At 35.7% G+C, this 18097-nt stretch overlaps 1 protein-coding gene across 1 annotated transcript in view; it reads right to left on the bottom strand.

The window, feature by feature from the left end:
* TRHDE (thyrotropin releasing hormone degrading enzyme) overlaps nt 1–18097 on the bottom strand; it is a 392491-nt gene that overhangs the window by 101174 nt on the left and 273220 nt on the right. Inside the window, exon 7 of the mRNA XM_019455116.2 lies at nt 16037–16102. Coding sequence (XP_019310661.2) covers nt 16037–16102 — 66 coding nt within the window. The remainder of the gene's footprint in view (nt 1–16036; nt 16103–18097) is intronic.

The raw sequence follows: 18097 nt of genomic DNA on the forward strand, positions 1-18097 counted from the left end.
ATATGATGTCATCAAAAGACTGAACTATTGGGTATGAGACCATCTTTATATTACTTTTTTTGCTAACAGGTGACATGATCCACAATCTGTCATGCACAAAAGCCAACGGGACTAATAAGTAAATAGGGAGAAAAGTAAAAGGTGAGCTGAGGAAGGAAATCACTATTATCTTTTAATATGTTTACATGGAATAATTGTGCACTCCTAGTAATGAGCCCTTTAGCACATGGAAACAGAGGACAAACTGCACAAAGGATTTATTCCTCAGGACACAGAAAGACAGTTTATTAAAAACCAAAGATATATGGACCGGTTTATATATGTTTAGCTGCAAATTACAAAAAAAAAAAAAAATCCACCCTAGAATGACCTTTTTAATGACAAGATTTATTCTTTCCTATTATAAGAGAAGGTACCACAGCTGCAGCTCTTTTCCTCCAGAAATTGGCCCCACCTTTACCTGTGTTTTGCCTTCATCCTCAATTTTGCGGTTAGATTGTACAAGTAATCCCAACCATCACATTCAGACATGACATTGCACAGAGGAAACAGAATTTCTTCCTGAGAATCTCTTTTTAAGAATCAGGAAAACTTCTTGGGGTGCCTGACTGGCTCAGTCGCTTAAGCATCTGACTTCATGTCAGCTCAGGTCCCGATCTCACGATTTGTGAGTTTGAGCCCCACGTCGAATCCCTACTTGGTGTATTCTCCCTCTCTCTCTCTCTCTCTGTCTCTCTCTCTCTCTCCCTCCCCAGCTCTCTCTCTCTCTCTCAAAATAAACAAAACCTTAAAAAATAAAATAAATAAAAATAATAATGAAAGCTTCCTCTCCGTTCCTGCATCAAACTCTCTGTGATTCCCATTTGTCAGAATCACATCCTGTGCTCTAGTGGAAATGTGCTAATGAAGCTTTAGGGGATATTGCTCTGGGACTGCACAAGGCAGGACCCAGTCCTGTGTCTTCTCCAATGAGATAAGAGAGGCAAGTCTGGGCCTCAGTGACACTGGGAAGTAGGAGCCCTTGTACTTGGAAGACTAGTCTGGGAAATGCCAGGTAAATTCAGGCATTGATTTTTCTGACTATGTGACAAGAGGGTTGAAGCAAGAGTTTGAAATACTGTTCCTTTCTATTAAGAATAATTGTACCTCAAAAATTTGTAGTGGGCATTTGTCATTCTTTGGGCTTTCCAGCATTTAAACACTACGTTTATATAGGGGCAATAACTCACCATGGAATCCTGCAGGAAGGTGAAGGCTCCACCTCCTACTGGCAGTGGAAGGGACAAAATAGTAAATACTCCCTTCCCCATGCTCCCTGGCAGCTAAAGGATGCACGTGTGCCCTGGCCTCAGGCAAGTAGATACTTCATCCCAGGACTGTGAATCCTGCAGGACCAATGCAAAGAAGCAGGAACAGTTGAAAGATGATCCCCTGGGATGGTGACACTGAGGGTCCAGAGGCAGCCATGCTAATGGTAGCAGCTGAACCAGCCATTCCCCTGGCAGGACCTTGGCGAGGTTTCTTAATTTGAGTCCCCTTTAGTTCCTACCAAACATTTTGTAAGCCTGACGCTCCAGCCTTCCCAATGATTCCAAGGGCTACCCCACACCCTTCCAATAAATTCCTTTTTGCCTAACTTAGCCAGAGTTTGTCTCTGTGGCTTGAAACCCCAAACCCTGACTGATACAACACTAATGGGGGATATAATCAAAACAAATCCAAATATCTTAAATTTTCCTGGCAACCTCAGAAAGAAAAGTAGGAACTCTCTCATACAACTTAGGCAAAATGGAAAGCAAAGAACACCTGGTTTTATTGAATAAATCTTCTAGGCTTTCACTGTGTTATAAACAGTAGGTATGAAGGGAAGGAGGTAGATACTTAGGTTAAAAAAGAAAAAAAAGAGGCAGACGAAAAGATTGGAGAAAAAGTATACAAGTTCCACAGACAAAAGTTCACAAGGGAGTAACAACAAAAAATAAAACTAAGCTAAACCATTGACTTAAACAAAGCTTCTAGAGTAGGAGCTTTTAACCTGAGAACCTAAACCTCAAAAATTAAATATTTGTAAGTCTGTGCATTATTAGAGTAGGGTGATTTCAAAGGGAGCCATGGGCAATAAGAAAGCAGATTAGGGGTGCCTGGGTGGCTTAGTCGGTTAAGTGTCTGACTTCAGCTCTGGTCATGATCTCACAGCTCATGAGTTCAAGCCCCGTGTCATTTTCTGTGCCGACAGCTCAGAGCCTGGAGCCTGCTTCAGATTCTGTATCTCCCTCTCTCTCTGCCCCTCCTCCAACTGTGGTCTGTCTCTCTGTCTCTGTCTCCATCTCTGTCTCTGTCTCTCTCTCAAAAATAAATAAACATTAGAAGAAAGAGAAAGAAAGAAAGAAAGAAAGAAAGAAAGAAAGAAAGAAAGAAAGAAAGGAAGGAAGGAGATTAAAAGCTGCCTGATCATAGCAATGTCATACAAGGATTGGATAAAACCCATTTGAAGCCTGGGCCATGCACTTCAGAGGATGTTTCTACATTCCCTGACCTTGAGAAACAGTAGCAAAGACACCAAACCAGGGACAGATGACCAACTAACACACAAGAAAGCTAGACTACAGATCAAAATATTATTTTGGTTCATAACTGAAAACTGGCTGGAGATTGTGATATTAAGTAAAAATGAGTAGCAAAGCACTGGAAAAGCATTATATGCAAAATAAAAGAATGTTTACATTTTGTTCTAGTAGATAAGAACCAAGGATGAAAAGATATGAATAATTATTAAACCTTTATTATTAAATTATAACAAGTTTCTAAGAAGGAAACCCAGGAATAAAGGAACCACCACAAACTTTTCAAGGTACAGGAATATCTGGCCACCAGACACAGTAAAAAACAAGAGGTATTTAGGAAAGAAAGTTATTTGAACAGGTAGAACAAAATGCCTGAAAATAACATATCACTGTTTACATGCCATTTTGATTTTGATTTGTTTAATGTGTGTTTCACCTAGATTTACTTTTTAGAAGTTACTTACTTAGATATAGGAGCATTCATATATTTTTCTAGGAACAAAAAGGCAATTTACATTATTTTAAAAATCCATATGATATAATATAATATAATATGTAATATATAATATAATATATAATATAATGTAATAATATAATATAATAATAATCCGTATAATTATGTAAAAGCAGTATACTTTTTTAAAGCATTGCAGAATGTACCAGAAAATCAGAAAATTTTAAATCAAAACAACTTGCTGGCACATAAAAGACTTGTTTGTTTGTTTGTCTTCAATTATAGACAATGGCATATTCTCACCTCAGTTTTCTTTTCACAGATCTCTTATTTAGTAATTACATATCATGCCATCAATGCCTCAACATGCAAGAGCATCACCAGAGGTGTAATATTGCCATTGCTGAATTTATACATTCCGGAACAAGCTGACAGGGTCCTACACCTGTTAGTGAAATAATGTGAATGTAAGTCTATAGGGGTGTGCTGGGGTACTGAAAAGTATCCCCACCTCTCACTTCTGCTGCTAGCTTGAAATATTATTGAGACACAAAATGAATCTATTGGTAAAACTGAAGTTTGTGAATTGCTTTTCCTGAATGCCCTGGTAAAGGACTATGACCACAACAAGCTCACAAAATAGATAAACTATATTCTTACTGGTAAAAATACACTGCCTTTTGTAAATCAAGATGCTCACGGACTATAGGGTTCGTACATGGAGTTCCTCACTTCCACTCCTTTACTCATTCAGACCTAGTGCTGGTGACTAGTTGAGAAAAAAAAAAATGCAACTCAATTGATAAAGAAGTGTGTGTGTATTTAGAAAACTAAATAGGAATTCAGGCTGATCCTTATCAGTCATGTGATCTTGAGTAAGGTATCTATTTTCTCTAAACTTTAATTTCTTCGACTGGAAAGGGTAGATAATATAATACTTGAGAAGACTGTGCACAGAAAATGACATAAAACAAGTAAAGCTCTTAGAAAAAATGCCTGCCACATAAGAACCCAAGAAATGTTAGCTATTTTAAGACCAAGCTCAAGGGGTGGGGGTGGGGGACCTAGAGTCAACATCTTCAGCCTCACCTCCAGAAGTCAAAATGTCCTAGTGACTCAAGGGAGGGAAATTATATGGACAACCTGGAAGGAAGGTAGTGCTTAAAGGGATTATTTTTTAAGTTTATTTATTTATTTTGAGAAAGAGAAAGGGTTAGCAGGGGAGGGGCAGAGAGAGAGAGAGAGAGAGAGAGAGAATCCCAAGCAGGCTCCACACCACCAGCGCAGAGTCCGATGCGGGGCTCAAACCCACAAAACTGTGAGGTCATGACCTGAGCCAAAATCAAATGTCAGATGTTTAACCAACTGAGCCATCCAGCTGCCCTAAGGGATTTTTTTTTAAAGTAAAAGTGCATGCTTGCTTCGGCAGCACATATACTAAAAAGTAAAAGTGCAAGAAAAAAATTAAGGCCACAGTTTTTTAGGTTTGAGGAAAGCTTAGAAACCTTTCTCCTCCCAGGTCGGGAAAAAGAAAGAGACCTGGAGGGCTCCTGAGTTGTGCAGTCTAGTGCCCTATTTTTCACTGAGCTCTGCTCAGGTGACAACCCACTGGTTGCTTGTGACTTGGGGTGGCTCATGAAATAGAAGCACTCATTAGTGTCCCTCGGCACAAAATAGCCATACCTACGTTGGCACTAAAACAGCAAAAACACTAACATTTAGGTGACCACAAAGACAAAGCTTCGGCAAGATATATACCAAACATTCAAGCAACAAATGCTATCTCACTTCTTTCCCATTTACTGATCAACCCACTCCAGGAAACCAGTATGACAGTATATCAGTGTAGAGGAAAACAAAGGGCTCTTCATCATATGCTCTGGACTGAAAAAGTTCCCTGGGATATCCCCATATTAATGGGCATGGCATTAGGAGAATTCAACAAGGACAAATTACATTTCCCATATGCTCCGAACTACGGGGATTTCTTTTATTCAGTGTTCAGATCATATATACTTGTTAAGACTCTTTATCAATGGCAGGCATTTGTCTATCAGATTCTCTTTTTGTTTCCCCAATTATCCAGCTTATATTTCATAGCTCATCTTAATCATTTTATAGCAAATAGCCTCGTCTCCTTTGCAGCTTTGTCCTTCAAGGACACTAGGTGGTGAAACCCCAATCCTGGATGAATCCAAGTATTTTCCTTCTCCAGGTCTGCATCATGCTGCTAAGCATCATGGGAGAAAATAAGGCAATCAGTTTAGTGTTATTATAAATTCATAATTCCCTAACTCAAATAGGCAATCAATACAACAGCCATGCTGTCCTTCCCTTCCCAATCCTTAATCTTCAAACCTCTCTCTGGCCCACTATTACCTCACTTTCAGCTACTGACCTTGCTGAAAAAACACGGAAAAAATCAAATTCATCAGAATTTCCAAATTCCCAAATTTACTGGAAGTATATCTCCTATCAGACATGAGTTCTTTTACCATCTTAGGGACTCATGTCCCAGTTATCTCTTACTTCTCTAACATTTATCATGCTCTTCTCATCCTGGCTCCTTCTCTACCAGCCCAACTAGTACAACAGTCCCCCATCTTTAAAACAAAACAAAAACTTTCCTTAGCCTTATCCCCCTTTAACTACCTACCCTAATTTTCTGATCTCCTTCCTTGGCAAATTTCTTTAAATTTTATTCTACATACACGTTTCTACTCGGACATTTCCCCTTCACTCTTTAATCCATGCCACGGATATCAATAAATCTGCAAGCTGCCAAAAGAAATACTTTCCAGTCTTTACTCCAGCTCTCAGCTGCATTTAACCTCATTGATCATTTTCTGAATCTTGAAATAAGCTTTTTGCTTGACTTAGGGGACACCACACCCTTGGTATTCTGCCTGCCTCTCCGGCTGCTCCATATCAGTCTCTAGCCTGGGCCACTCGTCTTCTCTCAACCTCCAAGGGTTACAGCTCCACAGGGCTTGTTCCCAGGCCTTTAACCCACAAACATTAGGATAATACTTAGGTACCTCTTCTTCCTCACCTCTCATACACATCTTTCATCCAATCTATCCCTTGGTCCACTTATTCTACCTTCAAAAAAACACTTTGGGAGGTGCTTGGGTGGCTCAGTCAGTTAAGTGTCTGACTTTTGATTTCAGCTCAGGTCATGATCTCCTGGTTTGTGAGATTAAGCCCCTCATCAGGCTCTGCACTGACAGCATGGAGCCTGCTTGGTATTCTCTTTCCCCCTCCCTGCTGGCGCTCTCTCTCTCTCTCTCTCAAAATAATTAAATAAACATTTAAAAAAACATTTTGAATCCATCCATGTCTCTGTGTATCTACTGGCTATTTAAGTTGCCATTATCTCTCACCTGAATATTCAAATATCTTCCTAATTTTATTACCTGATTCCTCTCTTGGTATGCAGATTGCCCCAAGCCCAGTGTGTTATTACAAGTTTCCAGATAACTGCTTTAAACACAAATGGAATGCTCTGGTTTCTCTTCAAATCGCATAAATCTTTCGCCTTTTAAATACAAACGGAACCACATCACATTCCAGCTTAAAACTGATCCGATCCGTAGCATCCTGCTGCACTCAGAATAAAATCCAACCTCCTCAGCACAGTCTCCTTTGGCACTCTGTGATTAGTTCCTGCCCTCCTCTCCTACCTTCTCTCTCGTCCTTACTAACTCTGCTCGGACACACCAGTTTCTTTCTTTTCCTTGAACTTAGTTCTCTGCTCCAACCCCTTGCAGGCCCTTCCATATTTCCAAAATGATCTCCTTCCTCCCCAGCCTTTTCTCACCTTCAGACCTCAGTAGACATTCCTTCTTCTGGAGAAAGAGTTCCTGAACACCAAATCTAAAATTGCCTGACCCATCTGCCCATATGTTCTCTCACAGTGTTCTATTTTTTCCTTCCCAGCATTTCTCACATTTAGTAAATATCTATGTATTTGCTTTTTTTTTCCTGCGTAGGGTCAATCTTATCTTGTTATATATGATTCATGAGATCAGGGCCATATCTGCTGTATACAGCATGCTCTGAATTCTTGGTATTTATCGTGGCATCTGACATAGAGTGGGTATATAATAAGTTGGTGTGGAATAAAAGGATAACTGGACACGCCTGATGGGGGAGCAACATGTACAGTGGATATAAAAACTAAGCACAGCTGGAGCAGGAAGTGAAATCACAATTTTGGTTTATTAGCACAAAGCATTAAGAAAAGATTTTAACACTATAATGAGCTATTTCCCTTAAGGGTAAAAAATGATCTGTAAAATAATCGCTGGGAGAGACCTTGAGCAGAAGAGAACAGGTGAATATAAGAGACTGATTGCAAAAGGAAATGAGATTCGGTATGACAAATGAATTCACCATTTCTTTGTGTGCTATATTAGCACACAGCCCTCTCTTCCACAGACAGAAACAAGAGGTAGATCAAATGTTTTTAATGCATTTGAACCTTTTATAACTCATTTTCCAAATATGTAACTTAGGGGAGACCTTTGGCACTCCTCCTAAGCCACTAATTTATAACATGTGCTTTTTCACAATAACATTAAAATATTTAGATATCATGGGGAAAATGAATGTGTAGTAAATATGTTATGGTTCATTATTTTTACTTTATAACCATTTATACAAAATTATGAAAATGAGAGTAAAACTTCAATCTTCAAATGGGTAAAACACATGGATGATTATGTCACCAAAGAATGAAATGCAAGAGAATATATGAAAAGTTTTCAACATCATTTGTGATAAAAATATATACACTGAAATAGCAATTGGGTAATTTTTTACTTAGTAAATTAGTAAGAAAATTATTTTGAAAATAGGATCCAATGCTGTTTGTTCAGTGTATTATAAAAAGAGAACTTTCAAAATTTATGCCTACTCCTACATATTAGCTTAACATTTTAGAAGAAAAATTGATAACATGATTCCAGAAATTGATATGAAGAGACAACCAAAATATAATAGGAAGATCTATAATTTAAAGACCATTATGGTGCTGTTTAACAAAAACTGGAAAGTGATCTAGATGGTCCCAAACAAGGAAAAAGCTAAATTTATTAAAATATATTATGGTACGCCTAGTATTAAACTATGTAATAGCATCACTAAGCATTTATAAAAATATGAGTAATAAGAAAAACCATCTTCCAAATTTAGGACGGTTCTTTTCACAACAACATTGACTACATTGCCAAATATGTAGTTCTAGGCTATTACGTGAAGGTTCTGAAAAGGGCCCATAAAAGAAAAAGAAATGATTGAAGGAAAAGAAAGGAAACTGCTCATGCAAGAGTTAAATAGGTTAGAGGAAAAAAAATGCCTCTAAGGTAAGTTTATTGTATCCTGAACTAGCAATCTGATCAAATGTAGAGTCTTCAAGGACTGAGAGGCATTTTGCAGATAGATGTACCCACGGGTGTGTATATTAAAGACTGGTGTGCATTTACACACATAACAGCATATGAATATACATACTCATCAACAAAATGTGTCTAATAGTTTCACAGATACATTTTAAATAAAGTTATCTTAATTTTTTATGTTTATTTCTGAGAGAGAGAGAGAGAGAGAGAGAGAGAGAGAGAGAGAGAGAGAGAGAAAGCACAAGCAGGGAAGGGGCAGAGAGAGAAGGAGGCACAGAATACAAAGCAGGCTCTGGGATCTCAGCTGTCATCACAGAGCCTGACACAGGGCTCCAACTCCCAAACTGTAAGATCGTGACCTGAGCTGATGTTGATGTTTAGCCAGCTGGGCCACCCAGGTGTCCCATAAATAAAGTTATCTTAAATATCACTTTATAAAACCAACTCTTCTTAGCTAAAATATATCTTAAGCCCTTAAATAACAGGTAAGAGAAAACCAATGAATATAACTTTCTAAAACTTCCTGTTGAGCTTCGTAAATGCCTGCAGGATGACCAAACAGAGGTGTATGTCGTTAATAATAAAGGCTTTTTAGTTCATGCTAGATGGTTACAGTGGTCAGTTAACAACATTTAACTCAGAGGCAAAATGACAAGGATTCAATCAGTAGCTGTACATAAATTAATTGAAACAGATGAATAGAGATTATTTCGTACTGACTGAGAAATATGAATAACTATTGCTACTTAATGTTTAAACTATTTGTTTTTTATTGGAGATAGTATTCTTGATTCTCAAATCCATGGAATATTTCCTTATAATTAATTTTTTTCTATCTAACATTCTCATTAATTTTAGCTTTGTAGTTAGGTCTTTAATAAATTAAATGATAATTAGGTCAAATCCTATGATTAAAACCACCAGCAATGATAACATCATTATCGTATGGTATTGAGTGATCACAAAAAATTATCATGAAGTGTTAACCTTTCTATCTATAGTAATTCTAAAACTGCACAGTGATTTAAGTGAAACATAGAGAAATCTGAGCAAAAACTGTCTGTGGTTATTCATTTTACAATAAGCATGATTCAGCTACCATCTGGATGAAAACACAATACTGTCTCTTCAGAAAGGAAATTATCTTCGACACACTGTCTCTCTTCCTCTATTATTTTATGACTTTCTATTTTTCTGAAAAATCTACATGCAAGGGAGCAGACGCTCTCTCACAAACGCAAGCCGGAAGTTATCGAATAAAAATCCTGTGTACACATGTTAACATATAACTTCTCACTGGAACACAAGTTATTGAGTATGTTGTTGCTACTAACAATCCCTCTGGCTTTGTGCCTGTCATTACCTTCAGGCTGTCAGAGTTTTATGAGCACAAACCAATAATAATGATATTTCCCTTTTGCTTTTTATCCACACCTCATTGCCTTACATTGATTTGCATAAGCAATTTCTACCCTGATAATTGGAGCCAAACATCTTGTTCTGGGTTACCTTATGGAAAAGAGCAGTTAAATACTAATCAAGAGAAATCTTTCTTATTCAACCATATTTTAGATGATATTGAATTACCTTCATTGGTTGAGCAAGAAGGTAACGTATTTTCTGACATGGATTTCAGGGTTTGAGTTTATATCAAGCTTAATGATGTTTCTTCATAATTTGAGTTCCCTGGTGTTGACTCATAATAACATGAAGGATGGGATCGTGAGGTTTAAATCATTAAAACAATACTGCTTTTGTTTAAAAAGAAAAAGCAATAGTACTATGTGCTAATTATTTTTTAATAGCTACTGAGACAATCAATGTTATCTGAGGATTCCATAATTATAGCCTTATTATTTTATTTCCAGAAAAATCATAGAAAAAGAGAAAATTGTAACTAGGATATTAAAACAAGTAAAAATTATATAAGAAATGTCAACATCATGTAAAAAAAATTCTATCTAAAAGAATCATTAGCTGAATTACTTCAGAAATAAGTCTATAATACTCATGTAGAATGGGGATGTGATCTATAGGAACTTAAGTTATAAAAAAATAAATAAAAGAAGTAATTCCTAATTTACTGATCATATGCATAAGCATTGCTACATGTGGGTGAAAATTAACAAATATGCACTCAAACAATAATATCCCCAGGAAATGAAAGATGTAAAAACTGACGAATGATTCAGCAATGCTTAAAAAGTATTAGGGGTTGAACATGGAATGAACTATGACTGCACTCAGGAGAATACAGTGTCACCAAAACCAGATGAAGAAAGTCTTTTAAAGCACTTTTGGATAAAGATGGTGGGTTGAACAAACCCATCTAATTTTGCTCCTTCCAAAAACCTAATTAGAACTACTCTTAGTGTATGGGTATAAATTCTTTGTGATACCCAAATATCTTGATTTTCTGAAGTATAGCAGTGGGCTTTCCTGACCTTTAGTCCTCTAATCCTTCCAACAGTTTTGGAAAATTCGTATACCCTGTGCTAAATCCTATTCTGCTTGAAATACCTAGAATAGTTCGGTGTTGCTACTATATTAGGCATCAAGAGTGGTATATTCCAGGAAAAGACCCTCAGAGATGGGAAATTTCCATCTGTATTGGATGGTAATCTATGGTTTTCATGGTCAAATTTTCTTAAATAATTATATACAATTGTCTAAATTGAAGAACATACTTTGGGAAAACAGATATTGCTTCAATAGAACATTATCAGAGAATACAGAATTACAAAGTCTTTGGGATCAAAGTCTATTTCTGACTAGACAGGAGAGAATTGGAATGGGGACCTTGAAAGTCTAAATTCCACTGAACCTTCCTTGACATCAAAAGCAGCTCTTCTAGCCTCTGAAAAAGTTAGTTAGTTACCACTAGTTTGATTCCCTTATAATAACACTCATCAAGGGGGATGCCGATTCTCTTTAAGACAAACCTCCAATTCACTTCAGTGCCATCAGACCCACAGGTACAGTTGATTCCAGCCAATTTCAGGAATACAAGCAGAAATTCTGACTTTAGGGGCACCTGGGTGGCTCAGTCAGTTAAGCGCCCAACTCTTGATTTTGGCTCAGATCATGATCTCATGGTTTCTGAATTCAAGCCCCACATCAGGTTCTGTGCTGACAGTGCAGGGACTGCTTGGGATTCTCTCTCCTCTCTCTCTCTCTCTCTCTCTCTCTCTCTCTCTCTCTCTCCCCCTCTCTCTCTCCCCACCCCCACCCTCACTCACACTTGGGTGTACTCACTCTCTCTCTCTCAAAATAAATAAATAAATTTTTTTAAAAATTCTGACTTTAGAAAAGATAGCATATACACTAAAAATCGCCAAGAAATTTAAAAAAGTCCTTAGAAAATGTCATCTGAGACAACTGTATGCACATGTAATGTATCCAGAGCAAAATATTAAAATGTAACATAATATGAAAAATAACAAAAAAGCAAGAGAAATATAAGCAGTTTCTTAGTAGTGGGCAAAAAGAAACATCACCAGCAAAAATTCTCTGTCATAGCAAATGCTGGTCTGATTTGACTATAGCTACAGTACTATGTACGTTGAAGGCCATATAGTCTTAATATTCAGATAATAACTAAAGACTCAAGAACAGGGAATCACTCACTTTTGTATATCTAGTTTACGAATTTTCCCATCAAATTAAAATAGATGTCCCAAATTAAAGTATCAAGCCCAAATTGTCTAACTAGTAAAATGCATTAAATAAATCTTACATTTGGACATTCTGAAAGACGAAAAAATCTCAGAGAGTATTTAGTACAACTCTTACATTTTACAAATCCAGGAAAGATTTAGTGACTTGTAGAAAGCCCCACCATTGATTAAAAACAGAAATGATAATCATTTCCATTGCCTCATGCTTCCAAAATACACCAGCTATTATTTTGGGAAATGGATTATGTAAAACAGTAGATATGTGGAGTCTGAAAAAACATAAACATTTCTATGTTTTAAACATATATTATTTATGAGAGCATACATAATCCAACAAGGGTTCATGCTTGGTTTTCTCCACATTTCACTTTCAATTTAAACATCAAAACAGAAGCTGACATATTAATGGTAGCCAGAACTAATTTTTTATACTGTCTATTTACAAAAAGAAGTTTTGAGGCAATTTATTTTAAAATTGTACTAAACTGAACCATTTAAGCATCAAATAAAATTCAAGAAATAAGGGAATTAGACAAAAAAAATCAAGATGACCAAACCAAAGAAAGTTGTGATTATTCTGTATGAAACTATTTATTAGACTTCTTAATAGCTGATCAAATGAATTATATGATTGTTAGAAACAAAACTTTTCTCAAAAAGTCTCTAGAGTCCCTTTCTACTGAGGAATATATATGTGTACTGAAATTGAGAATATATTTCCCAGGGGTGCCTGGGTGGCTCAGTTGGTTGAGCATCCAATTCTTGGATTTTGGCTCAGGGCATGATCTTGGAGTTGGTGAGATTGAGCCCCACATCGGGCTCCATGCTGACAGCACGGAGCCTGCTTGAGATTCTGTCTCCCTGTATCTCTGCCTCTGTCTCTCTCTCTCTTTCTCTCAAAATAAATAAACTCAAATTCTCAAACTTTTTAAACTAAAAAAAAAATAAAATATAAGAACACAATATGAAAAGTAGATGAATATAGTTGAATTGATATTCAGATACTTTGCAAGTTAAATATGAACATCTGAACTGATCTAGAAACTTTCCAGAAACCTACTACCTTTCTATATTACTTTTATTATATTTAATCTATAAATATTATATTTATAAATTATGTTATATCTGTATTTGTTATATCTTAATTTATATTAGATTTAACATTTTATATTGTGTATATTATATAATATATACAGTTGACCCTCAAGGGTTTTCAAACCCAACATGGGTTTGAAGTGCACAAGTCCACTTATATGTGGATTCTTTATAGTACAGTATTATGAATATATTTTCTCATCCTTATGATCTTCTTAATAACATTTTTTATCTAGCTTACTTTATTGTAAGAATACAATAAATAATATATATAACATACAAAAGTGTATCAATTTACCGTTTATATTATCGGTAAGTCTTCAGTCAACAGTAAGCCACTAGTAGTTAAGTTTTTGAGAGTCAAAAGTTGTATGTGGATTTTGGACTCTGTGTGTGTCAAGGGGGGGTGGTGAGCGCTCCTAACCCCTGTATTGTTCAAGGGTCAGCTGTATTATATTTTATATATTTGCAGTTGTCTTAGTAAAAAACATTTTCCTTGTTCCCAAAAGCATTTAGGATGGGTCATAAGGATACAAAAATTGTAAGAGAACACAAATTTTAAAAGAAATCACCATTATAACATTGCTCCTATGTGGAACATGAAAGGCACAAACAAATAAATTGAAGGGAAAAAGGAGGAGGGGAAAGGAAAGAAAAAGAGGAGGAAGGAAAAAAAGAAATGAGGGAAAAATATATATGAAAAGCATCCTATTTGCAATTTGGGATTGACCACACCTGTAAATCTAACTCTGGGTCTGTCTGCAATGTAAACCTTCACTTGTCATCATAGAAAAGCCATGGTTAATGTAAAAACAATTAATAGATTTCCCAAGGAGAGGGAAGCATTGAAAGTCCAGATTAGCTCCTATAACATGTCAACCAAGACTCCCCAGAGCCTTGTGGATGGGAAATATATTAATATCAACTCTATGACCACTCAGCACCACGACATGAAGTGTCTGTTCAGGAGGTCATTTCCAAAATGTATCCCATAAATCTTCACGCACAAGAGATGATAATTTATCACCTAGACATAGGGATCTACTGTAAACTAATCCAAACTGCTGATGATACACTAAATCAGTTTGAGTGATGAGTATAAATAAAGCTGCAAGCGAAGTCCTGAAGGATACAGATCCATCTGATCAATGAGATGTCACAAGGTAAATGAAATGCAATGTTGACAAACATAGAGTCCCCTCAGTTGAAAATTAACCAAATCAAGTATCAGAGCATAAAGGCACACATTAATACAAGCTTCAAATAAAAGTTTAATATAATAGGAGTCAGAGGGTACCCTCTGTTTCTGAAAAAACTAAATAGTCTGGGTCAGTAGAAAAGGGTTTATTAAAAATTGATGTCTTTTGTATACCATCAAAAATACGACAGGGTGAAGAAAAATTTTACAAAAAAATAATCCTTTCCAAATAATATAACTAGAGTTATTCAATCTGCTGAGCAAATCCATACACACAGACGAGGAAAAACAATAAAAATTTTATACAGAAAATGATTTCACATCAACTTGCTACCAGGAAATCAAATTCAATTTGTGTTGCCCTAATGAAAGCTTAGATATTTTCTGGAACTGTCACAGGCTACAACTTCAGTGGGAAAAAAAACATAGGATTGGGGATAAGAAGGACATTCCTCCAGACAGTTGATATTCATGGAGGGCACTCCTTGAGAAAAAAGACTTTCCCAACTATGTGATCAGAATGGAGACTCTAGCACCCGGCAAATAGGTTCAATAGAATTCAGCTATTCTGAAGGTGTCCCTAATGGAAAAAGCTGATTAAAGTAAACTTCAACCCCTGCTGAAACAAATCTGTAAGAATATTTTCTAAAGGAAATCGTTCTTCAACAAATTTTTATATTTTTTTCTATGTTGTGTTAAGTATATGTAGCTTTGTCGTAACATATTTAACTCTTGCTTTGCATTTTATCTTTTCGTTCATTTTGGGCAAAGATAGAATTATACTAAAATATGACCTAATCCCATATGTAGTTTATTTAAATTTCAAAATGAAAAGCTTTACAAAGAAGAGATAAGATTGATTGCTCTCTCTGTCTTAGCATAATTGTATTTCAGGTGAACATCAATTTACTTTAAAGGACACTTCTAAGTAGCAGAATGCATCATAAATAATTCATCAATCACAGCTGCTAGGAACATGATTTAGTCCGACAGATTCAATGGAATAAAAGTTATATTTTTCTATATTTGTGTTTGCATTAAAGAGTTTAAGAATCCTCTTTTTTAAGAATCCACTCTTAGATTCCATACTTCGTACTTTAAATGCAGTCAGTATGATAACACTGCTTCTTTTTTTTCCTTTATTTAAAACATTGTACTTCTAATTTTAAAAACATTTAAACAGCTTTGGAACAAATAACATTTTATCATATCAACAGTAAAACAACAACATAAAAGGCAAATATCTGAAAAATTGCATTAAGATTTTCTCAAATATATGTAAAGCTCACATAATTTATTTTCACTTTAAATAAACTTTCAAATTTAAGGAAAGTGAAGTAGGCTTTTAGAAAATCTTATACCGGCTATTTAGAATCTCATATATTTGAAAATTATTTCAACTTAAAAATGCATATTAAACAGATCTAAATTGCACAGTAGTTCAAAGTTTTCCCAGTTGATACAGTGAGAATCCTATCTACCACTTTCATTTGTCATATGGAAGGACATTGTTCACCTTTCTCATCTCCAAGTTTTCCATCAAATTTGGCGATTTTGTATTGGCAATTTCCCAAACTGTGAAATATCTTTAAAATAAATATATTGACAAGGAAAATGTAAGACAAAATAGAAAGCATTTTACTCACTTGCAAACCCCTCTGAAATACAGAATGGCCCATAAAATTAGCCAGCATTCTAATTAGAGCAGCACCCTGTAGGAAAGAGTATTAAAAGGAGAGAGAGAGAAAGAAAAAAGAAGAGAAAAAATGTCAATCAAGTAAAATGACTCTAAAATTATCCTATATTAATCAAAAAGTCTATTTCATTCATGCTATTATACTCTTAGAAATAGAAAACAAACGAAAGAATCATGAATACAGTGCCCCACTTACAGATAACAATTAAATATTTTGTTTTGCAGATCTAAAAGTTCTGTGGTTATAAAACCAGTGACTTCTCTTGTACAGTCTTCTGGACAGAGTATCTCAAGGCAATAATAAGCTGTAATTCAGGAGTAATAAAAATTTTATTGAGCACTGTATATGACAAAGTTAATAAAACATAGTTCTTGTTCTTACAAGCTCATAATCTAGTAAGGGAGGGATACCCACATCAATAAATAATCGTATTAAAATATAGCTTTGCAGTAACATAGCTACGTATCTACCCCTGGCTCAACGAAAAGTTGAGCTGTAGAAGTGGAGAGTAGGGAGTACCAAGTATTCAGACTGCTTGGATTCAAATCCTGTCTCTGACTCTCACCACGTTTACTTAGGAAAATTTTTTGACCTCTCTGTTTCTCACTTTTCTCACTTGTAACGTGTAGGCAATAATAGCCCTTATTTAATGTAATTGTTCTGAAGCTTACGTGAATTGATATATGTAAGGCAAACTGAGTCTGAGGAACAGTAACTGTGATATGAGTGTCAGCTACCTGTATTATACCGGGGTAATTGTTTTTATTTCCTGAATGCTTTGTTTAGAGGCTGGATGTAGCCATATGTCCACATAAAACATGTGATCAATATAAATATTTAGAATAATAGAAGAAAATACTGGTTTAAGAGTCTATTTCACCTATAATGTTATCAGTGCAAAAGGGTAGACATATAACCAATATGAAACATTCCAAATGATGATCAAGCCTGGAGAAACACAAATTTGTATATGAAATATAAATAAGCCTTCAAGAAGATATTTCAAACTGCACCAAATTTTTTAACTATGGAGCAATGGATTATAAGCAGCAAAAGTATAAATATAAATAATAGGCTGGTTTTAGGGGGAAAAATCCCTTTATGACTACATACCCCACTTCATACCCATTAGAAATTCACACGCTCTGACAATTCATTTCTTTACTAGTTGCTTCTTTTTTACAAGAGAATCATAAGAATCACACATGGATTTTTATCTTGCCTGGAACTTAACTGTTGCAGCCAGTCCAGAGACATAAAAATGAATTTCTATTGTTTGTTAAAAGTTATTTCATAGAGTCTGAAATTTTAATGCAATCCGGTACTCAGGCTCCATGAATCACCATTAAAGAAATGTCTCAAAAAAAATTTCAGTCATCACCAAAATTGCTCTCAAAATTGGTATTTTATTCACAACTCAACAAATGGTAAGCTGGACAAGCCATAGAGTTTTATGCCTCTTCTGATATATTTTCCTCCCACACCTTCTTCTCTTTGCTCTTTCTTCTGCTTTTTCCTCTTTATCTTCTGCACACTTGTGTAAGTCCATAAAATATAAGCATTTATGATTCAATCAGAGGACCAGGTTAGAATTCCCTCTAGAACTTATCAGCTCTGCTCCTTGAATTTCCTTGACAAGCTCCCCTCCTATACATTTCCCAATCTAATCTTCCCACCCAGAGGGTAGAAACTGTCAGTTCCGCAGCAAAACTAACCCTTGCCACCTGGGAAGTGAGAGTTAGAATCTCAAGCAGTCAACTCAAACTCTCCTTCAGAACAGAATAGCCATCCTCAGATGATTTAAGTGTTTCCCTCCAGGTAATGATGACTTGGTCTCTTGTCAGGCTATAAAAACTATCAATTTAGCATGGTCTAATGGCAAAAGAGTTCTTTCTAATCATAAAGAATGTACCCGTTTTCCTGTCTGGGTTGAGTGCTAACAGGAGATAAAACCTAGAAATATAATCAATATTTAAAAGTTATATAATACCACCAAACTTCTTTTATTAT

This window comes from Panthera pardus, unplaced genomic scaffold, assembly GCF_024362965.1.
Source record: "Panthera pardus isolate Hobbes unplaced genomic scaffold, ASM2436296v1 HiC_scaffold_6, whole genome shotgun sequence".
NCBI lineage: Eukaryota > Metazoa > Chordata > Mammalia > Carnivora > Felidae > Panthera > Panthera pardus.